Source organism: Falco punctatus (genome assembly GCF_963210335.1).
Source record: "Falco punctatus genome assembly, chromosome: 6".
Taxonomy (NCBI): Eukaryota; Metazoa; Chordata; class Aves; order Falconiformes; family Falconidae; genus Falco; species Falco punctatus.
Window position 1 is genome coordinate 25157651 of NC_137585.1, and position 23265 is coordinate 25180915.

A 23265-nucleotide genomic window follows, 5' to 3' on the forward strand; every position below is an offset into this window, starting at 1 on the left:
TCCAGGAAGATCCCTGGGCTTAATCCCTCCCTTCTGCTCCCTCAGAACTACTTGGTGTTTCCTTTAGTAAGCATGCGCCGTACATACGCTACCATACAGGTGTATTTACATGTGATGAGGTCTGCTAGGTCTCAGCAGAGGTCTCTGGTACAATGCTCCGATATAACAACAGAAAGAGTTTTGGTGTTCAGAGTGAGGCCATCTTTGCGTTGTACTGCAGCTCAAGACAGTCTCTCCTCCTCTCAAGCTCTCTTTCACCCGTGCACTCCTTTGCTTGGAACCGGCTGCTGCAAGCAGATAATATTTGAAGAGCAACAAGGAGAAAGCACGGCAAGTGGTACAAGTTCTCAGCTCCAGCTTAGCAGGTGGCAGCAGTGGTGGCAGGGGGAGCTCCACCACCGGGAGTGCCCCAAGGCGAGTCCTTGGCACAGGTGAGTCCATTTCTCTCCGAGGCTGGCAAAGTTTTGGGGTGAGTACAAACCTATGGCCAGGTAAATGCAAGGCAGGGAAGGAGGCTGAGGAGTAGCAAACGGAAGACACGGTGCCTAGAAAGCAGCAGGTCATCAAGCCTCTCAGGGCAGCAAAGTGCTACATGGGGACAGCACGAGCACAGGAGGCCAGCTGGGCTGGCAGGGTGTGAGGACGTGTGAGCATGTAGGTTGGCAGTTTCTATAGATGGCTCCTCACAATTAGCATCATCTTGAAGGGAGACAGGGTAAGAGTTAGGTCAGTCGGCTTTTTTTTTCTTTTCTTCTTCTTTTACTAAAAAATAAATCACAAACTAGATCTCTGTAGGCCGAAAGGGTCCCCGGGAGGCGGTGGGCAAGGGAAGCAGGGAAGTCTGTGCTGTTTTGGTGCTGGTGGTGTGGCTACACAAGGCTGCGTGAGCCACTGGAGTACCTGCGCCTCTGAAGCAGGGAGCTAGGGGGGCAATACTGGTGGGGGTGGTTGTAGGGAGGTGGTGGAGGTGGGAGGGGAGGCTGATGGACCAGCTTCATGGGGGTCCCGGGGAGCCCACTGCCCACACCACGCCAGGGGGTGGAGGTGCAGGAATCGGAGGTGACGTAGCGTGTCAGAGTCTGGTTGAGGGCCGGCTCCATTCGAGCGAGGCACGGCTTGTCCAAGACAATGACTTTGACAATCTGCTGGCACTGTACAAGTGTCCCCGCTGAGGCGGGGTGCGAGGGCACCAGTGCTGTCTCCAGCCGCTCCCGTGGCATGTTAAGACGCGTGCTGGGCTGCATTCCACTCTCGGGCCCCAGGGCGGAGTTGTGCTGGTACGTTTGAAGCCTGTTGTGAATTGACACCTAGTTTAGAAACAGCCAAAGAAGCATTAAATGTTACAAGACTTTTCCCATCTGCTGCTACTGGCTGCCCTGAACCCCCACCACCAGTCGGCCTCACATGCATCAAACCCTCCCTCCCTCAAAAAACCAGCAAAGGCACAGCCCCTGCCTGCACAGCCCCCCCAGTAGCTCCATTGCCCCCATCTAGGCCTAAGTGCCCCTGTCCTTTCCATCACGTCAAAGGCGGCAGGGCCAGCGTTCCCAAATGCAGTGCAACTTTGATTATCCAAACGGCACAGGGAACGCAAATCAACTCTAGGAGTGGAGGCGTCCGTGAATTCTCATGATAATGAACAGACCTCGGAGGTCATGCCCTTGTCCCCACCAGCAAAAAGGAGAGGGGAACCAGACAGCAAGGTTTCAGATAATCGAGGTTGTACATTTCAGCAAAACGACAGTAGCTGAATCTGAGATAGAGAGAGACAGAGAGACTCAAGCCTTTCCCAGCTCCCTGCCTTTCTGAGTAGGAAGGTACACCACATGACTGGTTAATCTGTTTACAAAGGAAAAAGCAGAAATCTGACATACTCTAGCAAAACGCTCTGATCCATTTGATGATTTGTCAGTGAAAGGAAATGATTTTCAAAAAAAGAAAAAAGAAAGAAAAAATGTCCGTCTAGCTCATACAATGATAAAAGAAATTCATGATGAAATGGTAGCAGATTAGATAATCTCAAAGAAATGGAAATGCTCCTCTGCTGGCAGAGTTATTGCTTGGGCAGCTGAAAGGGGGAAGGGAAGCAGGAGGTCATCAGGGTCCCCGCAGAGAGATGCTGATAATGGAGTCAAATAAGGGAGCTCACTGGGTCCAGTTTGAAAAGGAGGAGCTGGACTGGACCGGAGGTCCCTAGTGGGGGAAACACTGCAGGAAAATGATGCTTCCCAAATGGTGGATGAGGTAATAGTTCCTCCTGGCAAGGACATGGGCCGATGGAGACCTCAAACTAGAGCAAAGTTGCTGGCTCAAAACAGAACGTCAATCAAATGACAAACACTGAGTAGGAAATAAGTGCTTGCAGGTTGGCATGGCACTTCCAGCTAGGCAGGGGTACAGATGGGCAGATGGGACAACGGGGGTGCCCTGATTGTCTGGCATGTTGGGCAGCAGCACCAGCAACTGGGAAGGAGAAGCTGTGGAGTGGCCAAGCTCCCTACCATGCTGGAACAAGGATGAGCTGTCTGTCCCTACTCAAGCATGGAGGTTGCTCAGACTCACTGCACAGCAGGACGTAATACTGTCTCAGTATTTACTCAGGCAGTGGAACATGCTGTAGGAAAAACTAGTTGCTGGGCCATGAAGTGCTAATGACATTAGGATACATGAAAGCCGTTCTCCACAATGAAACACTCCTCCCAACAGGAATAGGAAATTGGCTGGGAGAGGCACCTTTCCCAGGAAGGGGGTGTCTGCAGGGAAATAGGGCGCTCTTCAGGAAAAAGGAGCAGCACCTACTCCCCACAGAGAAGCTGAATCCTTCAAGTAAATATACTATGACGAGGGGGGAAAGAACTACCCTGGAAAAGGGCAAATTCAGGACAATGGAGATATTCCAGACAGGGAGAAAGTAGGAAGCAGTAGATAAGATTTTCAGTGTGAAGACTGCATTTTCCTGTTTCCTCACAGGCCGTGGGAGTATGGGTGTCTGTGAAGAAACAGGCAACCCACTGGACGCTAGACATCCCTGCAAAGATAGATGTACGCAGGACAGCCAAGCTCCCTACCAAGGAAAGAGAAGCTCTAGGGAAGGTCTCTGGTATACAAAGGCCATGCTTAATCCCCTTCAAGGTGGGGATGGGAGACAGAGCTGCAGAGATTGTGCAGGAAAGCTGGGCTGCGGGGAATTTGCATGTGATGCTGCATGGAGTTAGCATGTCAGGGAAGTCTTCAGTGGGTTCTCAGTCTCCCCATAAGCAGTGGGGTGGGTTAGTCTACAGCGTTTGGGAGCTTGGTCCATGAGGGATGTTACAGTTATAAAAACGGATTGAAAATGCTTTGAAGTTTAGTTTGGATTTGAAAGTTGTATTACCCGTCCTAGCAGTAACTTTTAATTGTATCTCTGGAAATTGGTAAAATTGTCAGTCTGGCTGGGGAGGCATTGATTAAAACCTGAGAAAAGAAACAACAGAGAATGTGAGAAGAGCTGAAGTGAGAGAGAATTACTTACCTCAGCTGCTCTGCACTCTACTTACCTCCACTGTGCTGTCCGAGACCTTCTCCCCCAAATCCTTCTTGCCTTTGAAATAAAAGGAAAGACCTCACTCATGGGGTCTGTACCTCTAGTCAACAGCTGGCCCTCATACTCTGGGCTGGAAAGCTAAGTGGAGAGGTGCAGGGCCAAACAAGACTCTTGACTGCAAGAAAAATCCAGACTCTGTTGCAACCTGATAGCTGCTTAGTGGGGTAGTAAGAGGCCATTTTGGGGGCCTGTCCTTAGGTCCTGCTTTCAAGTGCCATTTTAGTGAGTTGGTAGCCACTCACATCTGCACTTGATTTTTGCTGCCGTACAAGCCCAGGCGTGAATGGACATAAAGCCTTTGATACAAAGAGGCTGGTCCAAAGTGCTGGTGAAGAAGCTGAAGTTATTAGTGCAGTTACTATGTTGCATCAGGTCAGGGAGGAAAAGGTGGGCCACATTCTCCAGCAGTTACCTATGCTCCATTAGTAACACCTCTTTGCTAGATGTTACAGCTACAGACTGGGTAATGAAACTTCAATGGCTTTTCTAGGGTATTTGAAGAATGTGTATGTTCTCATATTTCCACTATTTGCCCAAGGCTAAAGGATACAAAACTGAACACTTGGCTGTTATGCTCACAGGAGTCAATGAAAACACACTTGTGAAGGCAGCACTGCTTGACCAAGAGAAGCTGTGTGTCCTCTTACCTGTTGGAGACCCTTGCTTAGACTGCAGTTCCATCTGGGCTCCATTGGTCCTCAGTGAGAGAGTTTTTGCCCCTTGCTGTTTCTCCAGCTCCCCTGCAAGACAGACATACAGAAGTGAATGAGAAGACGGATGGATGGAAGGACACCAGCATACTGAAGAAGCAATACCGGAAGTCAGCAAGAATTAATGTAAGAAAATGACAGGAGAGTGTCAAGAAAGAAGAGAGGAACAACCAAGAAAAAAACCAGAAACTGGAGAGGACTTGACATGTGGAGGAATTTACATCTCTCCACACATCCATCTATGACCTGCATTTATACAGAATAGATTATTGCTGCACGGGAGAGGACCACTGATGTTGAGCTACTTTGGCTCATCAGTTTATACATGGAAAGGCCATCAAAGGCTACACAGACATCTAATCCATGTAAGACAGGCAACAGAGGGACCCAGTACAGACTGCTTGTCCCCTAGACATTCCCTGAGTGAAGGAAATCTCTGCTAGGCTACCAGACCACTCTTGTACTTCCTAGTTATCTACAGATCATATTTGCATAGTCAAGGGAGTATTGGATGGAGAAGAGTCTTTTGGGTCTGACAATCCAAGCTTCACTGCTCCAGGCCACTGATTCACACCCCCTGTTTCATAAGCATCATAAGTAGTTAAACTCTTCTATTTCTCCTGCTGGTGGGTGATCACAGAGCCTGGTTGCTTTTTTACCCTGTCACTGAACACAAGAACAATCCTCTGCAGACTTGTGCTGTTCATTGTCTTTCCCCCTGTTCCTGAAGAACCCACTTCCTTCACCCTTTCTCCCTTGTAGACATGCAGTGTGATGGCATTGGAATGTGAATTGCATTAGAGGTCCTTACATTCAATTCGTATCTGCTCCAGCTCTGTCACTTCTGCTATTGACTCTTTTAGATCTTCCACAAACTTTTGCATTTCCTCAGCACCCAGAGCACAGAAGTGTAGTACTTGTTTCTTCTCCGAGCCTGAAACTGGAGTCACCAGTGTGATGCCATGGGGGTAATCTGTAAAGATGTGTCAACAAAGCAAAGAGGCATTAGGCATTCTTGCTAGAGTAGTTGGCTGCTTGGTACCTCTGCAGAACAGAGAGTCTCCAACATGAGTCCAAAGAATGGCACCCCTAGAGTCTGTCACACTGCAAACTATGGGAACCTGCAGCACTGCAGCCCTCCACGGGAACAGAATGGCCTAGCTGCAGCAGCAAGGCAAGTGCCACCAGCACCACAGTGCTGTCAGACCCAGAAAACTCTAGCTCTTAGTTACACTTAATGCAACACTGGCTCTAGGAACCCAAGCACAGGGGTAGGGCTGTAAAGCCCTTCTGAATCTGTGGAGGAATAAATAGCATATATGAGGCCAACAACATTTTTTCTCCTGTGGGAGATACAGCGGGAGAGGCTGGCTCTTGGAGTCAAAGCTAGAATAGCCATGAACATCCACAGTGGCAGGACTACTCCCCAGTCTCTACTTCCATCAGCAGAGAACGTGGCAGGGGTGTTTGCACAGCATGGGTGGGGAGCTCATCGTGCTGTGCAGAGAGAATGGTTTACTAAAGAGAAAGATGTAGGTTTGTAGCCTTCTGCTTAGTACTCCTCAACAGGCAAAATACATGGGAATGTAAATGAAAGGACATGCACAGCGTGAAAATACCACAACAAAAGCCTTTGTGTTTTAAAGATCAGGCTGGGTGCAAGGAGGTCGTGGCTGGAGATTCAGCCAACAAGCAGGAGAATGAGAGTTTGCAGAGAACTTGCTACACTTGTGACCGAACTTTCTCTACCTTCTCAATGGCCAGTGGTTTCAATCCCTTTTCTCTTTCCCTCTCATCTTTCTCTACACTTAATTTCCCTCCTTCCCTATTCTGCATTCTCTTCTCCTCCACTGCTCCTGCATTTGCCTGACTTCTCCACCCTCTTCCTTTACCAATCTTTAAAAAACAAGTCAAGGAACCAACCTGCTATTTGCTGTCAGCCCTCAGCTACCCTGTTTGTGTCCCAGGCCCCTTTTCCCACCCTGTATCTCTCTCATTTGTTCAGATCACAAGCCATCTGCTTTTCTGTTTCTGCAGTGGACGCCCAACAGGATGCCTTTGCCAGAAGATCCTTGGGCACTCACAGGATAGTCACCATACCACTGAAAGCTGATCCCAGCTCTGGTGGTGCCTCCTGGCGATGCTCTGTTATGAATGACTCTTTGGTACACACAGGGATGTGAAAGCCTCTGCACGCTGCAGAGGGCCGGGTGTTGATAGAGTGACTCACGCTGCCAATAGGGTAGAGGGAGGATGTATAGCCATAGTGCTGCTGCTTAAGTCTTACTTCCTTGCAACATGTTCTGCAGGTGCTCACAAAAACCCCGGTGGGCATCAGCTATGTTTGCCCGGGACTGCTGTGCAGCCCCTCTGCCCACACCAGGAGGAAGCCTGCTTGTTTCTGGAACTCCTCCACTGCACAACCAGCCTCAGTCATGACACATCATGGCTCTATTCCCAGACCATCAAGGTCAGGCTGACTAGGGCTGGCCTCTCGCCATGCTTTGGTGGGTGCTGTTCCAAGGGTTCTGCTTCTGCCTTGGGAAGTTTTCAGCACAGTATGGCACAGTGCAGGGAGGTTGCAGCAGCACCTGAGCTTTTATCAATGTTGAAGGCAGAGGTGGTAGTTGTGACTTTGGGCATGAGCAGCAGTTTTGTCAACGAGGTTCTCCACCTGTGGTTGGCTCCTGAGAGCTCAGTGAGATGTATCTGGGGATTGATTCCTTCGTTCCTCCCCACTAGTGCTCTCCCTGCCACCATGACAAGCCAGATCCTTCAATGAGCTTAAGTTCAGTCCTTCTGCAGGTGCTCATATCTAGTGAGAGGTACCAGGAACCTCTTCTCACCACGTTTTACCTGCACAACAATCTCCTCAGCACCAAGCCTCAGTTTTCTCCCCTCCACTTTCAACCCTGATGGAATCTTTGTTCTGATGCAAAGTCACACTGGGTGACACAGCCCCCTCCCTCCTCCTGTTCCCTGCCAAACCACTCCAGGCAACCAAGGAGCAATGGACTTACATTCATTCTCAAAGAGATGGAACTGCATCCCTAGCAGGCCGACTGACTTGCAAAATGTGTACGTTGAGGAGCTTTTCTTCTTGGGGCAAAGCTTGAGGATCTGTTGGAGGGAGAGAAGCATCATTGGGCAGGGTGCTGGGGAACTGTGAAGCAAGAACAATGCAAACTGCTCAAAGTAAAAAAGCTTTTTGCAAGCTCTATTAATTGTACATGGGAGTAACGCTTGGTGACTGACAGGGTCATTGCCCAGAAAGCTGCCTGGCATGCTGCACTTGTAACAACATTTCTGAAATTCTGTATGCATAGCCCTGGGACCCACTCAGCTCTCTGTCTCCCAGAGGTGCTGGCTTTTTCATGACCACATTTCTGACTTTGCAAGGGTAATTCTCTTCACCGGGGACCAGATCAAAAGGTGAAGGGGAGCCTGTCAGAAATACCTTAGAGCTGGGAACAGGAGCATATGTGAATGCTGCTGTGCCCTCACTCCCTCAGCACCAGCTCTTATGGATCTGATTTATCCCATGAAGTAGAGGGATAGCAAGGAGCAGACCCTCTCCCCAGGTTCACAACTGTACACGTGGGTGCAGAGGAGTAGGTGGGGAAAGCTTTCTTGTCCTCTGCTCCTACAAAGGTGTTTGGGTTTAGCTTTACATTTGCAATATCCGGTTTCATCTTCCCATTAAATACAGGAGAACTTCCACCTTGTTTGGCCTCCTCCCAGTCTCAGTGTACCTCTGGACTCCCTTATGCCTGGCTGAACTCAGTTCCAAGGTTGCTGGGGCAGGACACTTTTAAAAGTACTACACACATTTGGGGCTCCAGTAAGTAATACGTAGTCTCCTACAGCCTTTGCAATGTTAGAAGGCAGTGGTTTTAAAGTGTCTGGCAGAAAAGATTTAAAGTGCATGGGAGGGCTCTGTCTACTATAGTGCAAACAGACAAAGAAATGAACCTCCCTTTCATGAAATGAACGTCCCTGCTACAAAAGGCATGAGAGAGCAATGACATTGCTTGGATGGCTGTGGGATGGGACAGTTTGTTTTTTCAAGGGTTAGAGTTTTAGATTTGATAGGTTTTTAACAGTGAAGGATCCAGAGCTGTCTCTTACAATGTTGATGGACCAGGAGATGGTCTGTCTTTAGGACAGGGGGGAAATGGATGTTGTGGAGTGGGTTTAATTTCTTCATAGAAATCGGGGTGAGTTTGATCATCGCAATGCCTAATTGCCAGAGCACACTCACCACCAGCAGGTCATTGAAGAGAAAAACTTCCCTCTGGTGAGCTGCCTGCTTCTGCACTTTGTTCACATCAGTCACTTCATACAAGCGGCTGCAGCAGACCAGCCGGCGATGGGGCACAGACAGAACCTGCAGAAGACCCACAAGAGCATGCAGAGGCTGAGGGAGATGCCGCTGTGGGTCTCCCCACCCTCAGCCTGCACAAGCCTGCCTGGTGACAGCAGCACAAGTCAATTCTGCCCACTCAGATCATCTCTTCACCATCACTTTTTCCTGCTGGTGCACTAGCAGAGAGAGCTATGCCTTTGTGATCTCGATAAATCAGAGGAGTAAGACAGGCTATAGGCAACCCTCTTGCTCACACATCCCATCTTCATATACCTCTGGCTTCCACTCACTGGGTGACTCCTCATCCTCTCTCACCCCACTGGACATCTGCAGGTTACCTGGACTTTGAGAAATTATTCTGCTCCTTTTGGGTACACAATATGTATGTTTTTGCATGACAGATCAGTTATTGCTGAAGAAGCTGTCTCTGCATTTGGGAGTCTGTTAACCCCTGCAGTCCTTAGGGAATTCACTGGAGACAGATGGGTGAAATTGTTTTCTATCACTTTGTCTTCCATTTCCTACACCATCACAAGGCCTGAAAGTTTGAAACACTACAGAGCTATCACTGGAGCATTGGCAGGCAGGACCTGCACTGGCAGTCAAGACCTGCAATAAGATTCTTGGGCAAACAATTACTGCACCAGATACTGTAAACTCTGGCCAAGAAGATCCCTAAAATTAGGAAAGAATGAAATAGCAAGGAAGAAAGTGTTTAGAGAAAAAGGAGTGAATTTGTCAAGACAAGCAAGGAAGTTATTACAGAAAAGGAACAGGGGTAGAGAGGAAAAAGGCAGGACAGAGGGCAGTGAGGGAGGTGGGGGTGAGAAGAGTGAGTGGGTGCTGGTGGGGTTATGGGTACTCACCGTTTTCATTCCAACTATGGACTTCTCCACTTTGGTGACATAAGTCACATGGTCCTCATTGGATTTTAGCTCTTTCTGCTGGATCCTCTCGTAGATTCCCACCACTAACTCCCGTGGGATGTCAGCACCATCATCCACCCCTACCAAACAGAGAAAATGTTGGGCAGACTAGGCAGGGAGAAAAGGAAAGGGAAGACCTGGTGGTCCCTGACAGGCAACTACTGCCTCTGCACCACGTAGTTGTGGGAAGGCTGAAGGGAAAGAGCAATACTTCGCTTTAGGCTGTCTTCTTTCTTGCTTTAATACCTAATGCACCAGAGACTGACATTTCTAAGGCAAATGAATATTTCATTATTCCATTGCATGGTGGCTCCTTTCCATGTGTTCCCTAAGGTTTTATAGCTATAATTTAACATTCATATATCTTGAGCCACTCTGCAGCAATCCCTGCATTGATTTCATATCATCAGAAGTGCTATATGTGGAGGAGATCTATGACAGGATTCAGCTGCTTCTTCTGCCAATGCAAGTGTCATCTTTCCTGTTTGCTCAGTGGCCTCCACCATTTTGCTTCTGTGATGTCTCCTAGGAGTAATACTTTCTTGTTACTCTGTCTTCGATATCTTTCTTGGCCCTGTCCCTCTCCTCTTTTACTTCTCCTTAAACAACTCTCCAAATTTTGCTCTCTGACCCTTGCAGAGCCTGGCAGGAAAGTTTTCTTTCACCCTTCCCTAAGCCAAATACCACAAATTAAACTGTCAGTCTTTCCCCTAAACTGAATTAGTTCAGTCATTTTATATGGATTTTCTTTGCTTTCCCTTCAGCTCCCTGGTCTGAGATGTAGAGTGATGCAGGTGAGGAACTGCTGATGAATGGAGAGGCATTGTCATCTCCTGGCTCTCTCATCGACATCCTTCCAAATATCCAGCCTGAATATTCTGTCTTTTTTCAAACACAAGCTGGTGAAGCTACTGTCCTGGGCATTGGCCTGAAGGTGAGTCTCTAATGAACTGTCTCCCCTTGTCTGTAGTGGGATGACATTCACTCGCTCTAGCGAGTTGTGGTGTGTTACACACTGGAGGTGAGTGATCCTCATGTTAGCTGAGTTCATTGTAAGGTGAACTGGCAGATTTTCAAGCAACTGTAAATTAAGTTAACATAAAACACCCTTTCGAGCTAGCGCTATTAGCTGTAATAACAAAGGGGATGATGGCAGGTATCAGCCCCATTCAGTATCTCAGAAAATAACTCGAAAGAGGGCCTCAGTGTCACATTATACCAGTCTGAAGTGGATGACAAATTAGGGAAGGTGTGGGAGGCTGAGATGACACTTTCTGAACAGCAGTCAGGACAAAGAAACGACTCAAAGGAATCCATAGAAGTTCAAAATCTAGACAGGGATTTACACTGAAAAAACTTTGAGAGAGCTTCATGTGAATTGCAGATGTGCGGTAAGACATGGAAGACGGTTGACCTAGGATGACCCAGGAGTGAACGTGGCTAGGAAATTAGACAAGAATTTGTCTAGATGTGATGTCAAAAAGGCAAAACAATACTAAGTTGCATTAGCAGACCTGAAAATAAGGAGGAGGCAGTGGCTTTATATATGAGTATGTTGTGACCACATCTGAAAAAGTGCTATTAGCAACCTATTACCAAGATGGGAAGGACTGACCTTAAAGAAACAGAAGAAAATTGGTTTGGGAAACTGATGTATCAGAAATTGTGAAGAGGTAATGTATGCATGAACTCTGTCACGCCTACAGTTACTATTAAGTAATTGCCAGCAATTAAGGAGGGGAAGATTTAGCCTGAATAGAAGGAAAATGTCTTCATATATTCAAAGCAGCAAGGAGGGGAAAGGCTTGTTTAGCACAATCCAGCAGGGTCTAAGAAGGATGGAGACAACAGCAAAACGTAATACGATGGACTGCTTCCAAGCAGTGAAATCTGTTACAAGATGAAACCATCTCTTAAGGAAAACAGTTGGTTTCTGAGAAGGCTGGACAGCTTTCTGCAGAAGACAATGCTTAGGTTTTCCCCTTCCCCCCCACCCTAGAGAACGCATCAAAGGGCCCTCCATGTCTGGCTCACAAGGAGCAGCAGCAGCCCTGGAGAAAGACAGCTCCACTAGGTTTTTGCTACCTTCACCTAGGCAGAATTCAGAGCAGCAAGAGGGCAAAAAAAAAATTAAAGCAGGACCCTCACCTCTGAGATTGCGGATGAAGTCCTCCAGCATCATCTTCCTGTCAGGCTTGATGTTGGGGCTGTACATGTCTGTATTGAGAAGGATGATTGCAAAGGCCAAGATGAAGATGGTGTCCGGGTTGTGAAACTGCTGGACCACATCTGGGTTACACATGCAGTACCTCTGGCTGCAGGAGGAGAGATGCACACACTTAACATGGAACATGGGAGTCCTCTGCTCCAGGGTGGCAATGGCTTCATCACAAGTGGATAAAATTCCTCCTTTCACTCCACCTCTCACATAAATGGGAAGGAACTGACTGCTCTCTGAAGGCAAATTTACCCACCAGTGGCTGAAGTAGTCTACTGACACTTCAGCTTTCTTGCCCTCAGCAACCAAAAGAGCAAGTGAGACTAGAGAGGACTACTCCAGCTGGTGTCACTATGTAAGGGTAATATAGGAGATGTCTACTTCAGCCTGCCTTGCTAAGGGCAAAGCACTCCTCTGGATGCACAGAGGGAGCAACCCAGCACCCCTGCAAGCCCCAGTGCTGCTCCTCCTGTGAGTCACCAACAAACAGGGAGTCCCTTGCTGGCAGACATGACAGGACTGGCTTCACTCTGTAACTTTGTGCCCTTCAGGCCACTGAACATCTGACAAGGTCATAGCTTTGCTGTAGCCGTGGCACAGAGGACTCCATGCTTCAGAAGCCCCTCCATGATCACCTTTCTTGGAAGGGAGGTCCCTGGCCATTCAGTGCATGGTTGCTGCATGGTTTTGGTCTTGGGTGGGTTCTTTGCTTCCAGCTGGTTGCAGCAGAGGGGCTGCAGGGCTCATTGTCTTACCTGAAAGCCTCAATTAGCCGCTCAACCTTCTGCGCTTCCCCCTGCACACGGATGTGGGCCTGGAATTTCCGCAGGGCTTCGTCCAGCTCCATGCCTGAGAAGTCCATCTCATCCACCACGCAGCTGTGGGAGGGGGGACACAGCCTTCATCAGCATGTCCTCCCATGGAGGACACCAGGAAGCTCCTTCACTGCAGTGCCAACAAGGCTCAGTCCCCAAGGGAAATACCACGAGAGAGGCTCTGAGACACCACTACAGCTTCCCAGATCATACTTAAAATGGGAAGTAATTTCAGACAAGTGATTCCTGCATTCTACAGCCGGTGAGCAATTCCTGTGTCTAACTGTATATATGTATATGAAAGAAATAAAAGTGTGTGTATATATACCATGATATATATATATGTATTTCATATCATACCATATACAGCATGTATATTCACATATACATAGACAGAGAAAGTATATATCTCTATGTATTGGTATTTAGCTATCTAGATAGAGATATCTAGACATCTATATCGACACAGAAATTTAGACACCTAAACAATACCATTATCAATGTAGATATAAATCCATCTGTTTCTGCCTTTCCTATCATCTGGTAATCTTTCACACATTGTCCATTCCTCTCTCCCTCTCAACATATGCACTTGTTCACTATCTGCTTATTCATCATTCTCTTAACTCTATTCACTGGGCTGTTGCTGCACTTTTCGTCTCCTCACCTTCCATTCTGTTCAGTATACATCTCCATTTGCAACCCGTACCTTTTTCACCACTCTTCACTCCCACTCAACCACTGCAGCAACAACATTCATTATGTCTTTAAAGACCAGAACCAGTTCAGAGAAAATAGGAAATGGAAGCTGTTGTACAGAAATAGCATTGCAACATCAGCTGGCTTGTAACATCAAGGCTGGGTAAAACTGCCCATGTAGTCAAACGCCACAAGTCCCCAGCAATTCATTCTGTCCAAACCCCTATTCATTTTATACATTTCTGCCCATTCCACACAATCTTTTCCATTTCCACTGCATTTCAGTGCCACACTTCTCTGTAATCTGCTGGAAATATTTCACCTCATACATCTGGTATCACTTTTTCTTTCACAGTGATGGATTGCACACTGGTAATTTATAGCCTATTTAGGTACCTAAAGCAGGGGATGCCACTTGTCTTGTTTTCCAGTAAAGCATTCTCAGCTTACAAAAGCCCTACTGTTTGTCTCTAAAACCTACTACTACAGTTCCTGCTGTCTGTATTAGTCAAATAATGTAGTTGTTCTTACTCTTACTGCATGGTATTTTGGTCATTTGTAATGACAACACCTTCCCCATGTGGCTTCATCACATTTTGTTAGCATAGTCCTACCTTTGGTGTCCAGGTCATTACTGCAAGCATTAATCAAAAGACTAGACTCAGAAAACTGCTCATAACCTCCCTTAGGCCCAGCTTCCCATTTCAGTGGAGTATGTAGGCACTAACGTCTGCTTCAGCCAATTTTCTCCCCTGTTCATGATTCCTCTGCTAATTTCTCTCTTTTCCACTCTCAACTAACAATTTCTCATGTCAAATGCTTTGCTGAAGTCTAGAATTACCTTCGGCACATCCCTTGTCTAGAAAACCAGTTATTTTAACAAAGACAGACACTGAAATAATCTACTCTCCACTGGCTTTGGTATGTACCATTTACCTTCCTGTCTGCCATTATTCTTTCCCATAAGTAAATTCTCAAAGCTGACATTCTATCTGACAGACCAAGAAATTCACAGGTGCCAAAATCCCATTTTCTTTAAGCTTTCCTTAAATATAAAGTTACTAATTTCTTAATCTTCAGTCACATGGCAACCACCTTGACATTACAAGTGTATTAAAAATCCAAGGACTTCCTACTTTCTGCTTCTATATACCTTGGATGTTAATTCTATCTCCCCCTCTCACCTACCTCCTTTACTTTATCCTCTGTATTGTGTTTGGTTTGCTTTCTCATGTTGTAAAGGATAAACTGAGCCCAAATTTAAGATTAGGAGGAAATTTTCCCCAAGACAGGTTATCTGGGACTGTATGAGGAGTAGTACAGGGAAAATAGGGGGGGGGGGGGGGATTAGCTCTCTTCTGGATCCTTCCATTTCCTAGGATTGTCTAGAAATCTTACCAAGCAAACCTCTGCTAATAAAGGGATGTGCTGTCACCAGTTTCTTCTTCGTTTCTGTGATAAACTGGAGATGTGTCTGTTGGCCTTCTTTACAGCACTGCAGATTGCTGTCAGCTGTTGGGAAGTGTTTTGTGAGCTAGGCTGTCAAATGCCATGTGCAGCCTTGCTAGAATAAAAACCTATTGCATGTTGTCTCGAATAGGTGAGGGACAGGGTTCAAATGCTCAGAGACATCTCTCCGTTCCTCTATTCCCCTGTTGATTCAAGAGCTGAGATATCATTGCTTAACTGGAGTGACATCCACAGAATTAGGTAGTAAAAAACTTACCAAGAGCTCTAGCTGAACAAAGTGTTCAGTATCTTCTAAGGCTGGAGCCATTACAACTTCAACTAGGAAATGGGCTCTTTCCCTGCACACTCCATATCATCAAAATGTAGGAACAAATCATGAGGAGCAGAGGCAGAGAATCAATGGGGCTGCTCTCATAGGAAAGCATACACAAAATCTTTTTTTCCTCTCCAAAGGTAGACTGCAGAAACTCACAAACGGTTTCTGGCAACAGCAAAACCTTCCTCCACTGCCTTTTCCCTTTGTTATTTTTATTTTTCTCATACTGATACTCACATGTCCCCTGGGTTGACATCAAGGCATTCTGCTTCTTGGAGTCTATTTTTGATAGTGAAGAAGTTTTTCTCTGGTTAGTTGTTACTGTGTTCACAGCTGCAACCATCTCTGCAGTTGGACTTCTGTTATTATTCTTTAATCTTTTCCAATGGATGATGTTTCTCAGCATTGAACCCAATGATTTTCCTGTTATTGTCTGCTTCCAGACACGTGAAAGCAGAGTCCTTGCACACTCCGGTGAGACCTGCTGAGGTCACCCTAGTAAACCCAATCCACCATCATTAAATGATGTATCTTTCACTCCCTCCCTCACTGATCAATCCTTCCCCCTCCACACAGGCTGCTCTAACAAGTCCTCCCGTTTGTGTACAAATCTCAAATAATAAAGTCAATGCCCTTGATACAGAAAACAACAAACCTTTACTAGGACAATTAGGACAAGGCAGCTGTTTATAGCTCTTTTCAAACTCTGGCACTGCTAGATGAGTTATGCTCGGCTTCTCCTTTGAGAGTTTCTTTCACGGCCTAACAGATGAAGGTTTACTTTGTAAATTCTAAGATGAACCCCTGGGAGTCCCTTCCATTTATCTCTCAGCCCAAAGAAGGGTGTCCCCACCCTGCTTCCTGAGGAAAGTTGACCAGGCAGAAAGGACAGGTTAGGAAGGCACCTTGACTCAGTCTGAGCTTGCATTTGATCTGTCTGACAAAGCTTGTGCCAAACGACTGAGGAATAGCTTCTAGAGGAGCCATTAGGTATGCTACTACTTTCTGCCACTAGACAGACAGAAAGAATGGTGGATCATAGTTGTCTGATATTTTTTTGTGAGCAAATTTGACACAGCAATGTCCACTAAATGAGCCAAAGAGCCTTGTGCTATTGGGCTGCCATGTTCCTGCTTATCTTCTAGGTGGCTACAAGTTTTGCTGTCTTGCCTGATCTCAGATGCCTGTACAGACTCCTGTTAACTTGCTGAATGCACTGTGGTGCCTATATCAGAGCTCCCCTGGAATGCAATGCACCTTTTCTTCGTGAAACCAGAGCAGGGAGGTATTTTCTTTCCAAAGTAGAGACCTTGAAGCTGACATATCCTGGCAAGTATACTGCAGGAAGTACATCAGTCTCCAGAGCTGCAATGTAAAAGGCAGTGTAACTGCATGCGTGAGGGGGGTGTCTCTCCCCAGAATTGGATTTGCCAGTGTAAGAAACAATGGTTGAGCTAAGAGTGGATGGCGCTCTGCATCCAAGGAATAATCCAGCAGTTTATGCGCATGTGCCAAATCCAGTGCTGAGTTCATTTTTCCACAAACAGCAGAACACCTGTGAGATGCCTGTTCCAGGACCACCAGGAGGCCTAAAGGATAACAAAGCAGGAGCAGAGTAATCACATTCTAAATCTACTCTTCTTTCAATTCCTTCCTTCCCATGGACTTGCAACAAGCCATGTGAATTGAGCTCACAGTGCACCCACAGATGCATTTAGCCCAGTACCTGCAGGGATAAGACTTTGGAGTTTGGATCATGTTGTTGAAGTGAGCAGGCAAAGTGCTGACACACTGCCCCATAAACAAGGTGGTGGAGTTTTAGGGCTCTTGTGCCACCTGCATACATGGGGAGCTTGGTCTGTCCTGGGGCACTCGGCAGACAGGCACTTCAGCGCTGCAGAGAATTGCTTGCCAAGTGCCAGGTGACAGAACCAAAGGGTGGGGTCCCTGCTGGATCATTTTGCCCATCTATTACCTCTGTGGCGTCCATATTGTCTCCTAGGCTGTGGGGCATAGATCCTCTGCAAAAGGGAGTGGATATAGTGGCATCAGAGCTGCAAGGATTTAGCCCAGGGCTAAGCGTGGTGAAAGGGTTCAGGGAAGGCAGGAAGCAGCTGTATCATGTGGGGCTGAGATCTGCTTGCCCAAGCGTAATGACCTATTTTCCAGCTTTTCTGCTCAGGTGACAATGCAGCAGGAGCTGGGCTGCAACTAAGTGTCTGTAATGAACCTGTAGCCCATACTCAGGGAGGGGGCAAGGTGGGGAGGCAGCCAGAGCTAAAGTTTAAAACCACAAGGCACAAAGATATTAATAAGAAACATCCCTCTTTCCAGCTTCCCTAACCCTACCAGCTTTCTGAAGATGAACCAGGCTTAGGGTGGACTGCAGAGGAAGAGCTCAGCTCCCTGGGAGGAGGCTGCCCTGCACATGTTGACTGAGGCTCACAGAAAGAAGAATGAGCAGGACTCAGTGATTCCTTAAAACCAACAGGCACAGGCATGTGTCCCAGTCCTGCCTTCCATGCCCTCCTTGTGTGAGGGTGGTCTGCAATGGAGACCATACCAGTCTTACTTTGCTGGGAGATGCTGCACTACATGCATTGCCTGGTTTTTTTCTGGGGCTAAGTCACCGCCTACCTGCCCTCCCAGGGTTGTTAGTAGCTCACACGGCTCCTCACTTGGGCATCTATTCCTTCCTAAGCAAGAAATTGCCTAGTGCATCATGCTTTGCACCAGATCTGCCCAGCAAGGTGGAGAGTTGCTCCCACTCCAGGCACGCTGGCCATGCAGGGGAGGGTTCTGCCCAGCCTTCATCCTCCCCCCCACAGGACACTGGGAAACTTTGTCCCCCAGGGGACAAGGCAAACCACTGTTTACCTGGGCACCTAGCCAGGTTCAAGCTGCACCTTCAGCCTTTGCGAGCCTGGCATGGGAAAGCTGCTTCTGTTCACAAGTTTGATCTGTGCCAGCGTTCTGCTTGTAGCAGGAGGTCAGAACTGCCTAACACGTTCCTCCCTCTGTCCTGTTTCCATCATTATCTATTGCTCCACAGCATAAGCTGCAGCACCGTGCTGCTCAAACCCTCCTGTAATGCAAGTCTCCTGTTGATCCCTGTAATGTCCTCAGTGAGAAGGGGAAAGGAGGCTAGTTTGGGCTAACCTGTCAAGTTCACTCTGCCAGTCCAAAGAGGAATCTAGTACTTCTTTGAGTCTTTGAGAGACAGCCTCTTTGCTGGGCTCCCAGTACTGCACTTACACTCCTAAGAGCAGCTTTTCTCTCTCTGACTTCCCATGAGAGAAAGAGAAGGCAACACATGCCTGACAGACACGAGAGCTGCTCACCCACAGGGAGAGTGTGTCTAACAGCAACTTACAGGCTAACACCAACCAGCCCCTGACTCAGCACAATGTCTCCTCTGCTTGAATCCCTGTCCCTTTATCCTCTGACAGTAAATACAACAGGACAGACACTTCTGCACTTCCAGGTCCCACAACCTGAACACAAACCATCCAGTATCAGCAGCACAGCCAAGTCCATTCATGGCATCACTCACATTATCTTGTTCATGAATGTACTATAAATGGAAGCAATTCCTGAGTCAGAAACAGGTGGAGGGGAAGAATGAACTAAAGTGAAGGGAAATATGAATGAAGGAGAACAAAAGCAACAAATAAACACCGAATGAAGAGTGCACAAAAAGAAATAAACAATACATCTGAGCATGTAACACAAAAGAAAGGAATGAAGAGAGGATGCAAGAATGATGTGTCTCATATTAAAAATATTTGTTAATGCCTTGGGCTTGACTTTTCCCAAGTAATAAGATTATTTTTTTGCAGTACTGGTCAAGTAGATCTGATAAAAACTGCTCAGTACTGTATCAGAGCTTTAATGGTTCAGGTGACCTCTCTACAGCTGTGTTCCCTGGACCAGTAGAAATTGAAACCCTGGGGTAGGTCCCCAGTGACTCCACTCAGCTGGCTGCAGGGCAGGTTGTGGGAGCAGATCTCCAGGAGAAGAGGCTGGGTCTTACTGTGGGATGCTGGATCACAGTGAGTGGGTGTTACTGTGGGATGCTCAAAATTGGTTACAGCTGGCGTTTATCCCCTGTAACATAAAATGTCTAAAAGCTAGATGTCCAGCCTAAACTAGCACATTGAGAAAAACAACACTTGAGGGAACTATATCTCTCCACTGACTAAAGGAATTCATAAATTGATAGAAGACACTAAACTTGGTGGTGCCTAACAATAGGTGAGATAAATCCTACTTCTAAAGATTGAAGCCTTTTCTGCAAGAGAAAATGACATACTGCATCTCCCTAAACAGACAGGCCTGAGCAGTTTAGTATTATCAAAGCGTGTGTGCCAATTACAGTCAGATACTGTCGAAAATCTCCTGCTCTCTCACTTGTTCCTCTAGCTAGCGTGTATAATTACTTGTGAGTTATCCAGACACCTTTTCTGGGTTCCAGGAAAATCAGTCAAAGGTTGAAAGACAGAGTAGGAAGATGGAAGGAAGAATATAATTTCAGGGCATTTAGGTGCTGGGCATGCAGGTGTGGGAAGGCAAAATAGCATACTGAAGTGCTCAAGCCTCATACTATGCTTACTCTCACCCTCCTGCCCACGTACATAAAAGGCTTTGCAACCAGCATGGTGCTTCTCCGGAGTTTCACATTTATTAGGTGGGTAGTAAAGAGGGATCATCTTCACAGTGCTAAATGCCGCTGCGCACTCCTGAGCTCTGTTGCCTGACTCCAGGGATGGGCAACGGCTGGCTTGTTTGCCAGCCAGCACAGCTTCAATACTTATGGAAGCCAAAAGAAGTTTGCAGACTTATGGCTGGATTTACAGCTGAGTCTGGATTTTGTAACCTGGGCAGCTCTGCCATGTCTCCAAATGCACAAGGGAGGCTGACACTTTTGCAGATGTTTTAAAAGCTGTTCTATTATTTATTCATGCAGTTGGGTTAATTCAACCTGGCTGCAATAGAAACAATGCTTACAATACACAATTCTAACACAAATTTTCACATCAAGCGAAAGCTAAACTAACACAGCAAGTAGCATCAATAATTGAAATTGCTTTCAGGAGGGAAAGGATGGGCCAGGAAGGCTCCAGGGCCAGCTCTGAGATGTGAAAGGGCAAAGGCATCTCCCCCTGCCTACATGCTTGCTCACTGCAGGTGGTCAGAGCCTGTCCAACAACTACTGCCTGCTCACGGCCACCCTGCCTGGGCGCTTGAGCTTGTCGGGACTAGCACTGCCTGTTCTTCTTCTGCCCACTTGGCCCACAGAAATGACTGTGACATGGGCAAATTGTGCAGAAGCCACTGTAGGAGCTATCGTGGCTGCCACGCGTTGTGCAGGGAATACCACGTACCCTAACCAGTTTGCTAAGTGTGGGTAGATGTGGGAACTGTGAGACAGTCCTTGCAGAGTTCATTCTCCCGACCTGTGCCAGTGTTTCTGAGCTAGTTTGATTGGAGTTGGTTGAGGAATGAGAACCAGACTAGGTCTCAGACAGTTCTAAAATACCAAAAAGTCTTTGAGCTGTCCCTTGCTCCCACACAAACAGCTCAGATGTTGTGACTAGTCCTTGAGCTACAGTGCACTGGGAACACCATCACACTGTATTACACTGCCAGCCTTCTTCCTGCAGCATGGACAGGAAAAATATCCAGGGTAATAATCCCGGGCCAGAACTTCTCCCGGCAATGCTCTGTTTCCATGCATGTCACACCCCTGGATGTGCAGCCATTGCCCAGCCAGCTCTCATGAGCAGTTGATGAAAATTTGCTGGCAAAAACCAACAACAAGCATTGCTATCCACAAGCTCAGAATTGACACAGGAAGAGAGTGAAAGTACCTGCAAACAGCACAGCTACAACCAGCTGATTGTGTGTGGTTTTTCCTTCCTGCTTTAGAACATTTTGTGTGTATTTTATGTCTACTTTTATCTTTGCCTTTAAGGAAGACAGATCAGCAATTTATTGTGAAGAGGAGATGGCAGCACATATTGTTAGTGCAAGAACATCATCTGGTGCCTGGAGAGATCAGACACAGATTTGAACCCTGAATTCAGGCTCGGTTGCTTGATATATGTCCATTGACACACAGTTCATGTCCAAGATATGTCCATGTACGCACAGCTTCAACAGCTCAGTTCCCATCTTTGAGCCTTGCTTTCTACATGTGTAAATTGGATGGCAGGGCCACTCTTTCGTCAAACATTTAGAGTGCTACATTGAGAGGTGCAGTGGAAACTGAGAGTAATAAGCATGATGGAGTAGGGCCACCTGCTTTAATGGCCCTCCTGCAGGACAAGACAGGCAACTGCAACATAGCACCTCCTGGGCATTGAGGCTGGGAGGCAGGCACCAAGCTTTGCAATATGGACTGTTCACAGGAGCTTGTGACACAAGAGTTTGTAGTCACATGTGAGGCAGAAGAATGTGGTCGTTTGCAGGGATGATGTCAAATTTAGGACTACAAGGAAGTGCCAGCCTATTGCTATTGTAATATTTCCCTGTCTGTGCAGAGGCTAGGTTTGGACTTCAGCAGAGTATCTGTCAGGGGAAGCAGCCCACACATTGCTTGGTGGAGAAAAAGATGCAATTACTTTTAATTGTAGCTCTCAGCATGAAGAGACTGGAGAGAACATGTGTCTTGTCCCTGGCCAAATCAATACCCATACAGTATATTAAAGAAAGAGCTGAACCAAAGGTGAGATACCTGGAGGAATAAACAGAAGCAATTGCAACAGGAATGAATTTTGAAACCTGGGCCCAAATTTGGCTCTTGAGCTGGCATCCTCCAGTCTTTCCCTGGAGTAGAAATGGTGTGTGGATTTATGGTTTCTGTTTGGCTGCAAAATTTGAGAGAGACAGAGAACATTTTGGAGACTGGAGAACATTTTGGAGACTAAGGATCCAGTGCACAGAACTTACTGCCTAATGGAGAGGCCGCTCCCACTAAGAACTATGCTTCTGCCTAATAAAGACCCAGCTGAGTGCTGGTCATGCCTTGAAATGGGTCTCTGAATGAACTTGGTGCCCCCTGACTACACAGGTCACATCACCCTCCACGGCAGCCCTCACGTTCACACTCTGGTGCAAACTCTCCCTGCTTTCACTGTAGCAGTTCTCAGGGCAGGAAAGGTGGTGTCACCTGTTCCTGATGTCCTCTTTTTGTTATAAAGAGAGCTGTGTTTTCTCCTTTTCCCTCACCTGAAGTAGATCAGGACCAAGCAGGAAACAAAGACTCATCTCAGCTCCCCAGGCTGTCTTTGCTGAAAGCCTGTCATCTTGGACAATGCTCAGAACAACAGGCAAGATGTTTTTCTTCCCAACACTTCAGACCCTGCTCCTGAGGTGCTGGGGTCTGAAAAGTTAGCAATGGTTACAACGTGGAAGGCAAAGCAACAGGCAGGCACTGAGGTAGTACGGGTCTCAGATATTCACAGGATTTTGCAGCCCAGATTGCAAGACTTGAAAGAGGAGAGAGTTGTAGGCTGAGAGATGTATGGCTTGTGTGACCAGGAGAGGATCACAGTGAGAGAACTGAAAAGAACAATCTATCAAAGGCAGCTACTAAACAGAAACAGGGCAGAAACTTGAGATTTTGTTCAGAAAAGGCGCAGCTCAGCCCATTGGAATTTTTCCAGTCGGGATGTACCTCAGTGCTCTGTGACTGCAGTGGTAATGACAAATCCTTAGCAGCATGCTTCCTCACACAGGCCTCTTCATTACCACAACCAGGACCAACTCACCTCTTATTATCCCTGTAGCACAGTCGTACAAACTGAATAGGCCACTCATCTCAAAACTGGACAGTAAGAGAACCAGGTGTGCAGCCAGCTTTCGCTGCTCCCTGCTGGTCTCACAGCAAGGAGGAAATATTTATCCCCTTCTGCCTCTCTTAGTACTTGCCAGAAAGCATCAGAGGTGCTTTATCTGGATGGGGTGAGACACCAGTCAGAACTTCCCAGCCACAAAACCTCCCAGCATCACTAGTTCTACCACCTGCCAGTGTTGAGTTCCTGCCCGATGATCACAGGTCCTCTGAGAAGAGACTGAAATGAAAGGGCTGCTGCTATTAAGGGAGAAACACATTGCTGGGAAATACATTGAGAGGTGCCAGACAGAGAGTGGGAATGGTG

General features: G+C 47.1%; 1 protein-coding gene across 6 annotated transcripts in view; it reads right to left on the reverse strand.

The window, feature by feature from the left end:
* Positions 1–86: 86 nt before the first annotated feature.
* The window catches only part of IQSEC3 (IQ motif and Sec7 domain ArfGEF 3), a 120242-nt gene continuing 97063 nt past the window's right edge, over positions 87–23265 (reverse strand). For 2 of the 6 annotated variants that reach the window (XM_080393503.1, XM_080393508.1), the window contains 9 exons: positions 12559–12681; positions 11734–11900; positions 9526–9665; positions 8555–8680; positions 7314–7413; positions 5105–5266; positions 4231–4323; positions 3537–3580; positions 87–1307 (listed from right to left, as the gene is read on the reverse strand). In XM_080393503.1, the coding sequence (XP_080249629.1) occupies positions 870–1307; positions 3537–3580; positions 4231–4323; positions 5105–5266; positions 7314–7413; positions 8555–8680; positions 9526–9665; positions 11734–11900; positions 12559–12681 (1393 nt within the window). In that variant the 3' untranslated portion in view covers positions 87–869. Of the gene's footprint in view, positions 3454–3536; positions 3581–4230; positions 4324–5104; positions 5267–7313; positions 7414–8554; positions 8681–9525; positions 9666–11733; positions 11901–12558; positions 12682–23265 lie in introns of all 6 variants that reach the window. The other 4 variants (XM_080393505.1, XM_080393506.1, XM_080393507.1 and 1 more) reach the window with 4 other exon arrangements.